The 17,813-nt window shown below is 27.0% G+C and overlaps 3 protein-coding genes across 4 annotated transcripts; 2 read left to right on the top strand and 1 right to left on the bottom strand.

Annotated features, from left to right (window-relative positions):
- The first annotated feature begins 723 nt into the window (after positions 1 to 723).
- On the top strand, positions 724 to 3,110 carry LOC112688096 (uncharacterized protein C1orf198 homolog). The gene is made up of 3 exons (XM_025561117.1): positions 724 to 1,305; positions 1,424 to 1,650; positions 2,575 to 3,110. The coding sequence occupies exons 1-3, from the start codon at positions 1,281 to 1,283 to the stop codon at positions 2,965 to 2,967; spliced, it is 645 nt and encodes a 214-aa protein (XP_025416902.1). The 5' UTR covers positions 724 to 1,280; the 3' UTR covers positions 2,968 to 3,110.
- A 1,849-nt stretch (positions 3,111 to 4,959) lies between these two features.
- Positions 4,960 to 6,404, bottom strand: LOC112688095 (FUN14 domain-containing protein 1-like). 2 transcript variants are annotated; one of them, XM_025561115.1, is made up of 4 exons: positions 6,244 to 6,404; positions 5,987 to 6,158; positions 5,735 to 5,930; positions 4,960 to 5,297 (listed from the first exon to the last, which is right to left on the bottom strand). In XM_025561115.1, the coding sequence occupies exons 2-4, from the start codon at positions 6,151 to 6,153 to the stop codon at positions 5,103 to 5,105; spliced, it is 558 nt and encodes a 185-aa protein (XP_025416900.1). In that variant the 5' UTR covers positions 6,154 to 6,158; positions 6,244 to 6,404; the 3' UTR covers positions 4,960 to 5,102. The 2 variants fall into 2 exon arrangements, with proteins under 2 accessions (XP_025416900.1, XP_025416901.1); XM_025561116.1 differs by lacking the exon at positions 4,960 to 5,297 and adding an exon at positions 5,427 to 5,606 and having other exon boundaries at positions 6,244 to 6,403.
- A 3,077-nt stretch (positions 6,405 to 9,481) lies between these two features.
- Positions 9,482 to 13,280, top strand: LOC112688091 (ankyrin repeat, SAM and basic leucine zipper domain-containing protein 1-like). The gene is made up of 2 exons (XM_025561106.1): positions 9,482 to 9,798; positions 11,901 to 13,280. Exons 1-2 carry the CDS (start codon positions 9,669 to 9,671, stop codon positions 13,238 to 13,240), a joined length of 1,470 nt encoding a protein of 489 aa, XP_025416891.1. The 5' UTR covers positions 9,482 to 9,668; the 3' UTR covers positions 13,241 to 13,280.
- Positions 13,281 to 17,813: the final 4,533 nt, after the last annotated feature.

Raw genomic sequence — 17,813 nt, 5'->3', positions numbered from 1 at the left:
GGTATCACTCTAGACAAAAGGCTAACCTGGGCAGATCATACAAAAAAATAAACGTAAACAACTTAACTCCCGCCTCCATTTACTCCAACCTCTTCTAAAATCAAAAATAAATCTCAAAAATAAAATATTAATTTACAAATCTATCATAAGACCAATATGGACCTATGGTATTCAAATTTGGGGCCCAGCGAAACCAGCTAACATCCGTCCCATCTAAGCCTTTCAATCCATCTCATTAAGACTCTTAACCGGTGCTCCGTGGTATATCACAAATTCAGCTCTCCATAACGACTTAAAACTTCCAACAGTTAATGAACTTGCTAAAAGCTACTATAAAAAATTCCATTCCAAATTAATTAACCATTCTAACCCCTTTATCAAAAACATGTCTTCTCTCACACTACCTTTTAATATTCCTCGACGGTTAAAAAGAAATTGGGCTAGAGACCTTCTAATCTAAAAAAAAAAAAATTTAAAATAAAAAAGTAAAATAAATTTCAATGCCCGAACTCAATTTTCTGAGTTCTGTCACTGGACAGTCTCCTCTTCATGTGCTTCATGTCTTCTTTAATCACTATCATCATTGTTACTTATTGTTTTATGTGTAAACAGATTGTAATATATTTTTAATAAAAAAAAAAAAAAAAAAAAATTATAACACGGTCTTAATAAACCTAATCTGATTGATGGACACTTTACCTGCACTCGGTTATGAATTCGATGACTACAATTTATTATTGTGAGAAATTTTATTTATAGGTAGTATTTACAACTGCGCATTTTTTGAATCAAAGCTGCGCATTCTTCATTTGGAGTTACGCATAATGTGTTCAAACGCACGTAAAAATAAGCTCTGGCTCAACGTTCCGACGGAATAAAAGATTGTCGCCGTGTTATCGCACGTTATCAGTGACATAGAGCCGAAGTGCGTCATACAGCAATATTACTACACGAGCCCATGTAATGTACAGATACCATAAGTGATATTACTATATTTATTATTTTACTGTTCGGGACGCGTACGGCAATTATTGGCCGGAGAACGACACGCAAGCGGAACGTCGGTTTTCGGCTGCGTGCAGGTACGCCGTAAATCGGAAATCGTCGAGACGACGACGTCTGCCGAGTCCCGCAGACTTCCAGTGCGTCATCCCCACGCCCGTCGACAGAGTACCAGTCGTGTACGGTAACGGTGTCGAACGAAACCGTGCGGTCTAACGAGCACTCGAGGTCCGGTGGCTAACGGAATTCTTGACCGGAAAAATGGATTCGTCTCCGAAATGAACCGCGTCACACACGTCACAAGTAAGTAAAACCGTCGTTTGTCTCGTTACCGTTTGTGTGTGTATTGTTCACCGTTACAGAATGTACACGCGTACTCGCCCATGTATATATTCACATGTTAACCGACGTCTCTGTACAGGTTTTACAATAGCCATGGATTTGAATCGGTCTCAAGACATTTACTACGACTATTTGTTCACCATCAATCCGATTGCGGAACGCATTCGCAAGGATGTAGATGCCACAAAAGATGCGTATCAATCACTGTGGCACGGGCTGAGCTCTGACGAGCAAAGTAAAATCATTGAAGAGTCCATTATCACCCCAGAAACTGTGTTGAAGTATTCAAAGTATAAAAAATCAGATGTAAGTCTTTTCACAACCTGTTTTAATGTAATAATATTTTCACTGGTGTTTCATTAGAGTATACTTTATATACTTTCAAGCCTCGAGCACTTTACACAGAAGTAATAAATGATATTAGCTTTACAGGTTTTAATTTTGGCATTATTTTGTATTTGACATTCAGTTTTCCCTTAGACCATTAGTATATTGCTGTGAAGCACCTAATTATTGATGATATACTATGTATACGTATTTGTATTACAATGGTATCAATTTATTTAAATCATTTTAATGTATATTTTTGTAAAAAATAAAAATGTTTACGTTTAAATTTGTTGTTAATATTTACAACCCTTTCTACCAGCTTAACCAGCACCTCAGTCTAAATCATAAAAATATCTATATTCAGACACTTAACAGCATAATTTACTCTCAACATAATTAATGAGAACATGATTATTTTACATACAAATATGTTGTACGGTGTTTATAACTCCGATGCAACTACAAGTTGCATGCAACAATATAATTCACAAATACTTTATAACAATAAAAATCAAACAGTACTTTCATATTCATAATAATTGCTAAATATGATATAACATTGATTCATCATTAGGTTTAGATTTCAAATCTGCCTATTTTGGCATATTATTGCTTATTTTAAAATTTCAAACTTATACTTGCATAAATTGATTATTTCTCATTTTAATAATATTTTGTATGTTATAGTTATAATACTTGATATTTTAGGTCTATATTTAAGTATAAAATTATAATATTTAATTAACATAATAGGTACTATAATATTGCATTATAAATAGCAATTTTATACATATCCGTTTAGATTTAAAATTAAATTAATTTTTTTGTTATAAAAATATAACTATATGTCAAAGTAATATATTATTCATGATAAAACTTGAAATATTTTATTATTCTCAGGGAAAAGAATTTGAAGGTGGATTTTCATGGTTCACACGTAGTCAGTTGGATCTTTGCAAACATGTGAATAGTGTACGGGAAAACTTTTTTGCTAATGAATGCAAGCCTGCAGTTTTGAAACAAATTCCAAGCAAAGAATCTCAAGACAATAAAGTTATCAGTAAAGTTAAATCAAATGCACAACTGAAATCATTAATACCAACTGAAGACAAAAGCAAAATTGTCAAAAGTGACAAGGCAAAGCCTAAAGCTCCTCCTCCTCCGCCACCGCAACAAGTCCCAAGTACTAAACAAACTGTTCAACAGTATACACCTTATGTTTATGATAATGATGATATTAATGATGATGCTAATATACCAAAGACAGGATTTGATTTCTTGGATGATTGGTAATAATTGATGTGCTATATATATAATGTTCTAAAGGAAAAAATTGGTTGAACAAATTTTATTTTCTTGAATTTCTTTATATGTTGTGTACTCATAATATAATTCTTTTTAAATGCTTATAAATTATAGTTATTAATCAGTAATCATATTTCTCTTTGGATTATTTTCTTACATTTATTGTTAATTTCTATTGAATCTAAATTCCATAACAATTTTGTAATATGCACTTGGCTGCTTGACTAAATAATTTTTAATTTAATTTTTTGTATATACTATCCAAAATTTCACTGGATAATAATTTAGTGAACAAATTTTTCTTCTTCTATAATTTGCTCATTATTTCTGTAAAATACTAAGTGTTTTTTATTTTACTCTTCCATTATGTCTATTTATAATAATGTTGTCTATTATGCTATATGGTACTTATGTTACTCATTTTTAATTGCATTTAACTTCTAACATAAAACTTTTTATTTTAATTTTATTAGTGTATCTGACATCTGATGTCAATTAAATATATATAATTAATAATTAAAGTTTCCAGTTTTATGATTTTTTTATGTGAAATTTTATTTTATTTAAAGTTAATTTGGCTATTAGTATTGGTGATAATTGTATTAATTAATGATTTTAAATTGCATTATCCTTATCTCCTGTAAATAGTCTGTAAACCAAGTTGTATAGGGATACCATATGCATCTATACATGATGACCAAGCCAATATATATTAATAAACCTTGGTAAATACACGAGTCACTTAGGTCTTGTTGATTAAACACAGACATTTTATAAATAACTACAGTTTGTTAATTTATACAAATTAATTTTTCGTAAGATAATCATTAAATTACTCAAATTTTTTTTCTGTAGTATTTAAATCAAATAACTTCTCTCATTTTATGATTTTATTAAGTGTTTAAATTTCAAATCAGTTTGATCTAAGTATAGTATCTATCAGTTATTCAGACTCAGTATTATATAAGTATACAATACTTTTATACCAAGGTCATATAACAACAGACACTTAAGAAGATTGATATATTATGAGGAAAAACACATAACATCATATTTACATAAATGTGTACAAGATTACATAATGTAGTGTTACACTAATAATCATATAACTCTATGATTAACCTAGTAATTTTTTTACTGTGTATTTTGTTTGCCACTATGATATTATAAAACAAAATAACAAATTCATATACATATATTTTACAATATATTCTAAGATGTAATAAAAAACTCGAAAGCAATTTTTTGATATTAATAGTTTCAATGTTTATCTCTGATTAATTTTCAGATTGAAATCTTTTAGTCTTAACCAAAAGTTTCACACAAATAAAACATTAAAATTCAATTTAAGCAAAAATAATAAAAATATTTATATTTTATAACTTATTAGTTTTTCAAGGAAAAAAATTTATTGAAAATATTCAGATTTCATTTTTTCTTCAATATTGAATATTGCATAATTTATCAGTTAACACTTTCACAAATATTGATAGTAATTTTTACTTTTTAAACATAAATATTAATTAAAGTGCTCAATATTTTAATGTATTAGGTAATATATTAATTTTAAAATAAGGTACTCATTATTCAATAAAAATATCTTACCAAATTTAGTTGAAAATTGTTTTTTTAACACAGATTTATTTATCATTATATAATTGTATACTATTTATTAAAATAGTAAATACAATTAAAAAAACAGGATTTATAGCTGAAAGGTTCTTTTTATACATATAATAAAGTGCTGAACTGCAATAAAACTGCATATACCATCTAAGTTAGTCGTTTATTTTATCACAAATAGTTTAACAAAAGAATGATAAAATTTTATTTCAAACTACTGACTAGTATCAAAAATGTTTAATGCTTAAACTCATTACAATATAATAATAATACAATACCATAATTTTATGAATATAGCCAATAGTGAAGTTAATGAATTAAATTAATAAATAAATGTCTATTATTAATTTATGACAATTATTCAGATAAATATGGAACATAAGTGGTGTTTATTTACTATATACATGCAAACATTAATACAAAACTAAAAGAATTTTATTAAAATAATATTTATACCTATAAGTACAGATTTTAGTGCATTTTATTATTTAATGACCATTTCAACGTGCAACTATGCCGAAAGAAATTCCTAAAGCAAGGCCAATTAAATAAGAAGCTAAGAATACGTGAATCTCTTCAAAAACAAACTCGTCCTCATCACCAGATATACGGTTAAACCAACGTTTAGCTTTGCGTTCCTTCTTCCTTAACAAATCCTCGGCTTTGTCAAGTTTCTTGTCGACATAGCGCTCCATCTGAAATTGGTCCGTGTCATGAAATGTCATTAAATCATTAAGAAAAAAAAAAACCAAAGGAACGTGTATATTATAATATAAAATTTAGTTAAATGTTTTTGCTATAATTATTTTTTAAATTTATTTTTATTAAAAGTTACATTAATAGATTATATTATTTAACTTCATTAAAGAGATAGTTAAAAATTGTATGTAAAGATTCTTAGATGTTCCATTTATGGACTCTGTTTATGAGTAGGCGACACCAAGGAAGAAACCACCGGTAAATCCAGCAGCCATAATGGAGTTGTTCTCTACAATATCTCTGACCTAAAATATAATTGGTACATAGAAAATACATATTCTAATATCATCTATAATATTGAATGACTTAAGAAGTTTGTATGGGAAATTAAATTGAACTTTAATCTAATGCAATTATTATGCATGCTTGTTACCTTTTTCAACAATCCTTTCTTCTTGTCCGCTGTACTATCTTCGACTTGTTCAGCCACTCTCTCTACACCTCTAGTCAATTTTTCCCAATTAATTTTCACATAACCACTTGAATTCGCTAACTGCAAAGCTATTATACCACTACCCATTGTAAACGCAGCAGCTTTACCCAGTTTCATCATAACAAAACCGGTCAACCTGAAAGTGATTGAATGTAAATGAAATGTGATCAGTACACAGTTTAAACATGTTACCATCCGGACGCTGAACCGAAAATCAGTTGCCTGGTAGCTGACTTTTTACCCACATCTTTAATGATTTTTTCGATCAAGGATTTTGCTTCTTCTGCCGCCTTGTCTAAGTCTAATTCTTCGGACGTTGAAGGGCCATCGTCTCTTTTGTCCACAATTGACGGAGCCATGATTTCTTTCAAACAAAAACAAAAACGTTGGTCAGTAGTTCGATGTAATGTGATCAAGTAATATGTAATACGGTAGAGCAATAAGCTTACTGATCAAAATTCAACAGTAGTAAAGTGAAATGTAAAAAAATTCTTATTGCAGGTGTGACGTAGAAGATAGAAGACAAAAGCTTACGATGTAGCAATAACAGTGAAATTAATTATAAATGAGATAGTAAAAGAAAAGTAATTCAGTGAACCTGAAATAGTATCAAATTTTTCGACGACAAAAACAAATATGATTTCAATTTACAAGTCGCCAACATAACGTAACGGAAGAAAATGCAATCGCACACACTGTGCAATCCTAACGAGCGTACATGAATGATAAATAGCGCCAATCGGGGATTGGAATTTGGAAATAAAAAAAAACCTTTAAAACTTTGTTGCCGCACTCGAAACACAATATACGATTACCTTTTCTCAAATTAGAAATTTTAATTTACAAAATATAATATATAGACTTCATCTTTAGACTTTTGAACATAATACATAAATACTAAACATGGTACAAAAAACGAAACTATATTTTCAACACATGTAAAATCATAGATAGGTACGTGTTGAGAAGAATAAATGTATTCAATTCTTTAGTGACAATACGTATCTGTTTCATAGTAGTAGACCACATGTATTTTTAGTATCGATTCAATATGTTAGGGGATGATACCGAATAAGGGATAGCACCCATAACTGTATAAGCTTAAATATGCATAAAGCGATCGCCTAAATTTAGTTGCACGTTATGTAAAAAACGTATTAACTTAAATAAGAATAGCTCAGTATAAATTAAATGTACTTTGTAATGAACTAGTCATATTTAACGATAGTTTAGGTTCTCTGTGTTTGCGAAGAAAAATATAAAAATTATTCATGTACAGAGGCGTCATTTGGGGTATTGCAGGGTTAGGTTAGGTTAAACTTCATCAAATTAATTAATTCATAAAAGTATGTTCTTTTTTAGGAACGCAATTAGATGAACGATTTTCAAAAAATGAACAAGTTTTTGACATATTAATGTATTTTACTATACAAATGTTGACTTTCTTCATGCAGAATGTGGTACTATTAATAAGTTGGTTCATAGACCACTACAAAAGTTTTCAAATTAATACTTTAAACTTGTCATCAGAATTTTCTTCAATAAAGGCAACATTAGAACTAGAAAACAATTCCCAATTTAAATTAGAATTAATATTAAATATAGTTTTAAATCTACCATTTGTATTTCCTGAAACAACAAAAAAATATTGTCCATAATGTTAACATTACCAGTGACAACAGCATCAAATGAACGTTTCTTTTCTTCACTGAAAAGGATAAAAAATTTCTTAAGAACATCAATTTATGATGAAAGATTAAACGATTTAATGGTTCTTGGAGTTGAAATCGAAGAAGCAAATCAAATTAATTTGAACGATGCAGTTGATGATTTTGCAAAAATGAAAGAAGGTACCCACTGTACCAATAGTAAACATTATTAAATTATTTTTGTTAATGTGTATTAATATGTTATTATTTATATGAAATAATATAAAAATAAATTTTTGGTTTATATTAAATAACTTCTGTGTGATTAAAAATTTCAGGATTTGTTTTATTTTCATAGTTTACAAAAAAAAAAAAAATAATAAAATTTAAAATAAAATAATGTAGGTATTGAGTATTAACTTGGGATTATTAGGTAGGTATATACAATATTGATATTATATTAAATCATTATATTGTCGAAGAATGAAATTGTTGAGTGTAGCGAGAAAATTTTTTTTGTAATAACTAGTATATAATACATTGGCCTGCCTTGTTTTTAGCATACCTTTCAAAAAGTTGAAATGACGCCCCTGTTCATGTGATAAGTATGTACCAAAGTAAAATAAATCTATAAAATAACAGAAAAAAATCAATCTTTTATACAAAAATATTAGATAAAGTATTTAAAATAAAATTTGTTAATAAATAAATACTTTTACTTTGATTATTATATTTCGTGAACATTTTTTTTTCTATTAAGAAAAGACTTTCACGTAAGCAATTGGGAATATAAAGATTAATATTACATATTTAAGACAACAAGAACAGTTAATATTTTCTATAAATTCTTTAAATTAATTTCTACATTTTTCATTGACGGCATTTATGAATTTGATGATTCTGACTATTGATTGAAGGTGGTTATTAAGTATTTCGGCAGTTGTCTCAGAGAGTTTATGGTTTGTTTTGATGATATAGTACCTATAGCTATTCGGGCATTAAGTTAGTAAATTTTTTATGGTGACTTGTACTGAGTAAATTGAGGGTTCTTACTTAAACAGTAGGTAACTGTGTGAGATTTTCGTGTGTCTGATTTTAAGTATTGTTAATATAACTTCGTATTTTCTAGGTCTTTCAATGGGAAATTTCTAATTGTCTATGTTGTACTTTACTTCATTTTAGTGTGAAATACATTTTTAATACCATGTTTGTTGGCATTTATTTATGATTATTGTTTGTATGTCATTGTACGAGATGATTTAAATAATGTTTTATTACCTTTACAAAGGAAAGAATTTAAAATTAAAATAAATGTTTTAATGATTTTAACTTAAAAAATATTAGAGTATATAATATCATATTTTTCCAAAGCTTTTCTTCAGCAGTAAACTTTTTTTAAACTTATTTTTTTGGCCTATATTTACAGTCTGCATGTCAAAGTTGTATCTAGTTTTACGTCATTATATGTTTTGGTAGTTATCGTGTATTTTATGTGAGTTAGAACAATAATTTTAATATTAGAAATTAAAATGACGTGTTGATGTTTATTTTCTATATTCATAGGAACCGCATATAATCTGATCTTACATATTTGCGATTTAATCGTGTTTTTTTTCGACGAATAAAGTATATATTAGATATAGTATATATAGTAGATATATATAATTATATATCTATAATTAGTTTTTTTTTTTATTGAATGGATCACAGGTTTTATATATCTCGGGTGGCAGTAATGTGCTAAACAGTTCTCACCCGCTCCTAGTTTTAGAAACAGAAAAAAAAAAGGTATTATATATTTATGGAATGGATTGAGTACGTGAATGATAACGCTTATCAACTTATTTGGAGCGTTTTGCATTCACCGTTATTTATCATTCGTCTTCGATAACAGCACGTGCTCGAGTTTTGCAAGTATTTTTTTCCCTGTTTTTTTATCGTTATTTTATATTATAATTACCGTACCTAATCGCCTTCGTCAGGTGTTCAGCTATTGGCGAACAGGTCGCAACCTTCGTGTGCAATGTAAGTAGACATATGTAATTATTATCACAAAACATGTCCATCATTGCCATCGAGTTTCGTAATATTACATAGTCAGTGGAGAGTGGACACAACTCTAGTGTTCTGTGTTGTGACCAATTTTTTTTCCTGATTATTTTGACAAATCATCGTTGAAGGTACATCATCTTGTCCTGTCACGCCATGCCAATAATAGACGAAACATGTCTGTTTCTCTTGGTTTTACCGACTTAACATTTATTCTGGATTATTACTATCAAATTGTGTGTCCGTCGTGTAACGTAAAATTTCAGAATTCCGGTCGGGTATTTAGAAAACAAAAACTCAAAACAGGTACTTGGCACTTGCATGTCATATTTGATTTTTCATAGTTTACAATTTAACATTTAGATGTATTAATGAGTAGAACAATAAATTGTTTTATCATAAAAGATTTTATTTGAATTTTTTTTACATTTTAAATATCTATTTTTTATCAAATTGTACAGTATTAAATAATTTAATGCATGTCAAGGGACTATATGCATGGATATACAAAAAGTATCATAACGAATACTAAAGATATACGTATATACCTTCTTACATAAAAATATAATAAATATTTATAAATCGTATATATATATATATATATTATATGTAATGTATTATATAATATAATGTATAACGTCAATATAAGTTTAAAATAATTCAGTTATTACACGAGTTAAAAATATGGAATTTACCTTGTATAAAAATTATGTACCTAAGTAGTCGCATAATCTACAATAGTAAAACATAAAACTAAACCATTTGATATACAGAACTACACTGAAAGATAAATTCCAAAATCATAATAGTTACCAATAATATTATATCATTTAAAGGTATTAATGCTATTATTATGATTATATAGTTTCAAAACCATCTAAAATTGAATTGATTATCAGTGTACTACAAAAGTTGAACATGCGACTCATGTAGGGTTAAATGTATTGATGTAACCCTTTTTTTGTGGTTTGAAAATTTTTCTAATATTACTAATTTTCATTTCTTTTACTTGTAATAAGTAATTATAAATTGTATAACTTGATATGTATTTCTTTTGTTTCATTTAATTTAATAGACCCTTGAATATATATATTAATTCAGTGGCGTAATTTCAGTTTTTTCTTGAGTAGGATGTTGCATGTTCTTATTAAATTTTCTACTAGGTGGTTCATTTACCTAAGTGCCAATAAACATGAAAGGAGAGAGACATTAAACCAGTTCAAAAATATAATAATTTGTACTTTGTACATAAGTATACATATAGTACATTTCTAATTTTTCTAATTTACAACACATCAATGATTTTATAAAAGATATATTTATATTTTGATGATGTGTCAACTTTGGAATAGCTAAACTCTAGACTGTGGTAAATTCAGTATTTACCTTCTCCTTAAAATTATGCCACTGTTTTAATTTTTTAAATATTAAATTATGTGTATTAAATTAATCATGTATGTTGGTCTTAATATAAAAATGTATGGATATAAGATATCAAATTTTCAAATTAGAATATCTAAAAACCTCAGTGTTAATACGTAAATATGTTTATTTGTTAGTAACATAAGTGGATATTTTCCTTTTTTTTCAGCTGAGTTTATAGTCAAATTACATTTTATTAATAAATACATTTTAATTTTTTAATGTTGAATTTTCTTTCTATTTAGTGGAAATATTTATTATTTAAAATTAATGAAAAGTCCATGTTTATTATGTTATTTTATTTTAAATTTAAGCTAAGAACCAAATAGTGCAATTGTGGCTACCCCTTATTATCATGCCCATTTGTGTATTAAGCCTAGCTTATAATTATAGTTTTAAGTACAATGGTTAGTGATAACTGCTTTTAAACTTAAAATAATATAACAATTTATTAATTTATTGAGCTTAATGAAATTGTATTAGTATCCATCCCGGATATGAATTGAACTGAGGGGGGAACCAAAGAGACGAAAATCAAATAAGACTCAATGGTATGTAAAAAAAAAAAAAAAATTAACATCAATTTAAATTGAAATTTTTATATATGATTTCTGTTATCATTTTTGATATGAGGTTCTGCAGTTGTATAGAATCATTCTATACGTATAATTTTATGAAAAATTCCTTTAATTATATTGTATACTTATAGGAAAATAAGAATACATAAGAGTTAATTAGATTAAGATTGTATTCAGAAAAGAGTTTAAAAATCTCTTTTATTTCATCCTCTTGTAACTTATTTTATTTCCAAATATTTTTGATCAAATTAATCTCGTTTTACTTTTATTTGAATTATTTATTTCTTATTTTTAATTAATATAATATACGATTAAATATATTTAACATATTTAACCGTATATGTTACATTTTTAATATTAAATATTTACTTGTCTTATAATTTAATAATTTAATATTTTCTGTTCTAGTTCCAATGACTACAAAAATGAACTATTACACTAATGTAGTTCCAGCTGGATTAGAAAGTGATGACGAGTATGATGAATTTGGTGATTATATTGAAAATAAAACATATAATGTACAACAAAAAGCTGAAGACTTCTTAGAGACATTACGAAGTGCATGCATATCAAATAATGTGCCAGAAATTATACGTGCTTTAGAGTCAGGAAACATTAATATTAACAGTTACTTGAATAATAACTGGACTCCACTTATGCAAGCAGCATTTTATGGATCATTTGATGCTATAAATTATCTGTTAAAAAATGGAGCTGATCCTTTATTAGAGTATGATTGTCACAATGTTGTCATGTGTGTATGTAACTGTAGTGTTTCCGACGAAATTACATTATTAAATTGCTTAAAACTTCTATCAAATTTTGATAAAATTAACATTAATGCCATAGATAGATCTGGAATGACAGCACTCATGTACGCATGCTCTCATGGTTCTTTGAAATTAATAGAATATTTAATCGACCATGGTGCAAATATTGAGATTAAAGATTATCAGAATGGAGAAACTGCTTTGTTTTTTGCAGTACGTTCTAATCATATAGATACTGCTAAATTTATTTTATCTCGTGGTGCTCAAAAAGATGCCACTGACAAAAAAGGTTGTACAGTCGAAAGGATTGCAGAAAATAAAAATATGGTTGAAATTTTAAATTTACTAAAAGCAAATGATGATGCGCAGTTTGAAATTTCTTATTCAGAAGAATATACCTACTGGGATAAAGTTATGGCTGAATTAGAACATGGTTTTACTAATGATATTCAAACATTTTTGGAAACTTTATCAATGGAAATCTATGCAAACCAACTTCATTCAAATAAAATAACTTTTAAACGCTTACTCTCTGCAAATAAAAATAATTTTTCTGATATGGGAATTATTTTATCACCACATTATAAGCTTTTAAATATTGCTCTTAAATCATTTCATACATCAAACTGGTCCACCTACTCTTTAGGTCTTAAGAAAGGTGAAATTAATGCTGAAGATATTGCACAGACCTTGGCAACTATTGTCAGACAATTGCATGTAATTGATGCTTCATTAAAATACTTGGGAGATCAAAGTTATGGCTTAGATCCACGTAATGGACATAAAGCATTGAGCCTTTTGAAAAGTATCAGAGTTATGGAGGAAAAAATATTTAAAATATTAGATAGTCAAGTGAGAACAAATAAAGTCGATTATGTCGCATCTCCTAAATTAAAGAAAAAAAGTATCAAAACAGGCATTGAGTCTAAACTGTTTGCTGCTTCAGTTGTTATATTGGCATTATTACGTATAATTTAATCATGATTAATTTTGATGATCAGTTAAAATTTTTTTTAAATTAATTTTTTAAAAAAAATTATTATCAGATAAGTTGTTTTGTATAAATTCTTTATAAAATTTCTTTTTGTCTTTTGGAATGTAAAATATAAATCGTCTTTTAATTTGGTAATTTGAAGTAAACCTAAATTAACTACTATTATGATTCAAATAAATAATTGTATTAACATTGAATTTGTAAGACTGTGATGTACATGTCAATTATTGTAACTGTATGTATTCATTGGAAAAATATTATTAGTGAATGTATAATATGATAAATATAATATAAGTTATAACTTAATATTTTTATTAAGTGTTAAATATTATATTACGAGTGATGAATAGTTATTATCCAAATACATACACTTAATCAAATTAATGGGAAAATAATATTATGTCTATCATAGGTACTAATACTCGTATATTATTACTTTTAGAACCGATGGCTTTGGTCAGCGAAGTTTATTCTTATAATATCACTAAAAGTATATGTTATTATTTAAATAAATAATAGTCATAAATAAATGGTGTCTGAATTTATTCGGTAATATTAACCAAAGCTTAAACGCCCAAGGTCAGATAAATTTCATCATAACAATTATTTAAAATAGTATTTAATACTAATATCAAAGACGAATTTACTTCCACATCGAAATACAGTCTGACTATGACCATTTTCAAACCCTGTGTTCGGCGCCACTGAGTGGGTACATAATATATAATATAAATTCAACTCACGAAAATAATAATAATTATTCTGATTTTAATAATTATTATTAAAATCAGAATATTTACGAATATTATTTATCGCTTTTATAATTTTAATCAGAATTAATTAATTACTCGGTTCATTTAGGGTAAATATTTTTCACACGAACTAAAAGTTTTTTCCAATAATTTACTACTCCATAAATTCTTGCCTGATAAAAAATCATAATAATTATCCAAAAAAACTGTATGAGAAAATATAAAAATACAAATATACCATGTACAATAATTAAATTATACTTTATTCGGTAAATCGAAAGAAAATATAAATATAAATCATACCTTAATTTATTTATGATTTAAAAAAGTTGAATCATCGAAATTGTCTAATATATACACTATTAATTTTTTTTTTCACATTTTCATATTTTCTTACACATAGTGTAGAACAAATGAAAGACTACGGGGAAAAACGATAATAGTCAATATTTCTAAAGTGTTTAGCATTGCAGTTTTAAAGTTCTAGAATTAAAAAACTATGGGATGAAGTATGAAAAAAAAAAAAAAAAAATGTATTTTTCTAATACAATATATTTTTGATAAAATGAATTAAAAAAAAAAAATGTGTAAACTTTTTAAAATAAATTACAAGATAATATAATTATTAGATATTTTTCTTTTTATTGTCTATTATCGTTTTACCCCGTTAATGTAAATTTTTATTGGAATAGGTATTATTTTAGCTTTACAAATTAATAAAAATGCAGTCGTCAGCGTACAGGCGAATCTGTAACGATCGGATGAATTTGGCCATGGCCATTAAATTCCCAAGTTAAATAAATCTACACGAATATTATATGAAAGTTATCTTTTGGTATTTACAATAAACTAATCGTATAGGTACAGTATAAATACACTAATGACAGTTCAGCGTAACAAAAATAGCTGTAATGTAATAGTAATTCTCATGAAAGTTACTAATCTGCTGATTAACATCTGTTTATTTCATTTACTCGAGTTTCAATTCGTTATTGTGGCGTTGAATATGTTAAACTTCACTAACAGTGTTGGGAATAGATAATGCAAAATTTATCTAGATAAAGATGAAAGATAATATTTCCAAATTCATCTAGATAAAGATAATAGATAAAAAAAGTTAAAATATTTAGAAAAAGATAAAAGATAATTTCATTTTTATCTAGATAAAAAAAAAGATATTTTCAAAATTTTTTATTTTTTGGTCAATATTTCATATTCTAATAATATCTATGAAGACTCAATTATAATTATTATTATCAATAGGTACCTAGGTGTTTAATGTTAATTGTAGTAATATAGTGTACCATTAAGCAGTATTTATATACAATGTATAATATTTAATGATAGTTAATCACTAAAATGTTACACAAAAAAAAAAATTGAAAATTGCTCTGTACGTATCAGAATGAATACAGAATACATAAAAAATTATTTTAAGTTAACAATATTGTTTTCCATATAATCTTAATTAGATGATTTTCATTATTCTATAAGTAGTTACGACATTACGGGTTCCAAGAGTGAAGTATTGACTATTCAGCGTATGAGTTACTTGTGTTTACTAAAATCAAATACCTACTATATTTGGCAGAGGCGTATTTAGACTTACTTCTAGGAGAGGGGGAGGGCGACTCAAATTTTTTCTTTAATTCAGGCTCAAAATTGACAAGTAAAATTTTTGGTAATATTTATATCAGATGAATCCTTAATATTTGTGGTTTTTTTTTTTTTATCTAATGCTAGATCCACTTTGAATCAACTTTTGTGTAGTTCTTTCTTAACACTTATCTGTGTTTTGAAAGTTTCGCTTGTGTTTTATCCAATTTTTCACTAAGTATGGACTGGATCTTCAATCAAAATAATATATATTATTTATCGTTATGGAACATATAAACGTTATAAACAATTGAGTGTTTAACGCTATAAATAATTTAAACGTTATTCAATTTAAGCGTTTAAACGTAATACAAATTTAAACGTTATGAAAAATTTAGGATTTTGCGTTTTTTAAATTAGTGTAAAATTTGAAACGTTTTTAAATGTAGTAATACTATAAAATAAATCATAATTTTTGTTTCTTAATAAAATATCCATTACTTATGTAAAAATTATCTTGGTCTAAAAATTCTCGGGGGGAAGGCGATTGCCCCCATTGCCCCCCTCAATACACCACTGATATTTGGAACTTCCGTGGAAAAATAAGAAATTAAGTTTAAAAATACCAAAAATATTTACCTGATATGAAAATACAAACAAAATGTCATACCAAGAAATAATTTCTTATTAATAATACACAAATTATGATTATGAATACAAAATCTATATTTATAAAAGAAAATCGAGTTAGTTACAGAATTTATAATTCAAGAACGGCTGGACCAATTTTTATGATCTCTGATTTGTTGGATTCGTTTCCGTACAAGAATAAAAATAACTCTAATTTTTGCAAGAATACAGATAATTATCTAGATAAGTAAAAATGTTAACTTAGATAAGTAATTAGATAACTTAGCGTTATTTATCTAGATAAGATAAAAGATGACAAAAAATCTATCTAGATAAGTCCCAACACTGTTCACTAACATAATATTATCAGTTCAATAGCAAATTTAATTTGAATGGGATGATTCCACGACAATACAGTTGAAGGATTAGTTTAACCGAAATTTATCTAGTTCACGAAGTAATTTTTTTAGTACAGTGTACACATGATTATTGTGACTTATACATTTTGTCAATTGAATTATTATTTTTACTTCCCAGGCATCCATTCAACTTGCATTTAATTTTTTAATTGAAATGCCTTGTAAAATCGTCAAGGATATTAAAAAATAATACTCTTAAAATTTACCATAAACCTTTTGTAATTTAATTTAGTTTAATTTTAAACTGATACTGGAACATTTTACGTAATAGATCAAATAAGACTAATGACCGAAACCAGTATCGAATTTATTTTTTTTGAAAAAAATTGGAGCCGAAATCGAAAAAATCACAAAGGTTCCAAGCCCTTGTATCTAATATTTTAATCCTATCGTAGTGATGTATATTATTAGTGAATACATTAGTGCAATTATAAATCATTTTTTTTTAGAATTATTGATTGTTACATGTTAAGTACAACGAAGTGGTATTGTAGTTTCCATATAGTACGGCAGTTACATCCAGTGATAACGCTCTCTGGTTGAGTTTATAAAAACATAAGAACAAGTTAATGCTCGCAATTTCTTAGCTGATATACGGTTGACATTTTTTTTTCAGTTTCAGACTTTTATATTTCAGTATCGCCTTAAGTATAAAAGCTAATCTATGTACTAAATCATTTGATTCGTTTTGATTAAAAAGTTCTATGGTTGCTGTGTAATCTGAATAATCTGATTGAAAATTCTTATCATTATTTATTCGGCCGCTGGGATCCATAGAAATATCGAGGTTTGATGCCAATCCTAAATAGTCCGGGCCATCTGGGGGTACAGGGATTGGAACTTCTAAATAATCTGGTACTGCGGGCTATAAAACAGAAATTATATTTGGTCAAATAAGCTTGGACATGTGTTTTTTTTTAAACAAGTATTTTCTTCATTCAAACGAGAATACCAATCGCTAACGAGATTTCGAGTGGTTCTTGTCAAACGTTTTGTTTCGGTCTCGCACATCTTCCCATGTATTTTCTATCGATCGCCTAATAAAATAGTGTACACGCGAACAGTATGATGTGCAATATTATGTAATATCATTTTTATTTTGTACGGAGTATAATCTATTGTTATTTCGTTTTTTTTTTTTGTTTTATTCGCCTAAAATG

The sequence above is a fragment of the Sipha flava genome, unplaced genomic scaffold (genome assembly GCF_003268045.1).
Source record: "Sipha flava isolate LNK unplaced genomic scaffold, YSA_version1 378_pilon_pilon, whole genome shotgun sequence".
Classification (NCBI taxonomy): Eukaryota; Metazoa; Arthropoda; class Insecta; order Hemiptera; family Aphididae; genus Sipha; species Sipha flava.
This window is presented reverse-complemented; position numbering and strand designations above follow the sequence as displayed.

What these genes read in the sequence shown, in the direction of transcription:
- LOC112688096 (XM_025561117.1), top strand. Translation starts at nt 1,281, where the DNA reads ATGAACCGCGTCACACACGTCACAA. An exon ending in CCGCGTCACACACGTCACAA is followed by an intron (nt 1,306 to 1,423) that starts GTAAGTAAAACC and finishes GTCTCTGTACAG; the next exon opens with GTTTTACAATAGCCATGGAT. An exon ending in CAAAGTATAAAAAATCAGAT is followed by an intron (nt 1,651 to 2,574) that starts GTAAGTCTTTTC and finishes TATTATTCTCAG; the next exon opens with GGAAAAGAATTTGAAGGTGG.
- LOC112688095 (XM_025561115.1), bottom strand. Translation starts at nt 6,153, where the DNA reads ATGGCTCCGTCAATTGTGGACAAAAGAGACGATGGCCCTTCAACGTCC. An exon ending in TTCGGTTCAGCGTCCGGATG is followed by an intron (nt 5,931 to 5,986) that starts GTAACATGTTTA and finishes AATCACTTTCAG; the next exon opens with GTTGACCGGTTTTGTTATGA. An exon ending in AGAAAGGATTGTTGAAAAAG is followed by an intron (nt 5,298 to 5,734) that starts GTAACAAGCATG and finishes GACCAATTTCAG; the next exon opens with ATGGAGCGCTATGTCGACAA.
- LOC112688091 (XM_025561106.1), top strand. Translation starts at nt 9,669, where the DNA reads ATGTCTGTTTCTCTTGGTTTTACCGACTTAACATTTATTCTGGATTAT. An exon ending in AAAACAAAAACTCAAAACAG is followed by an intron (nt 9,799 to 11,900) that starts GTACTTGGCACT and finishes TTTCTGTTCTAG; the next exon opens with TTCCAATGACTACAAAAATG.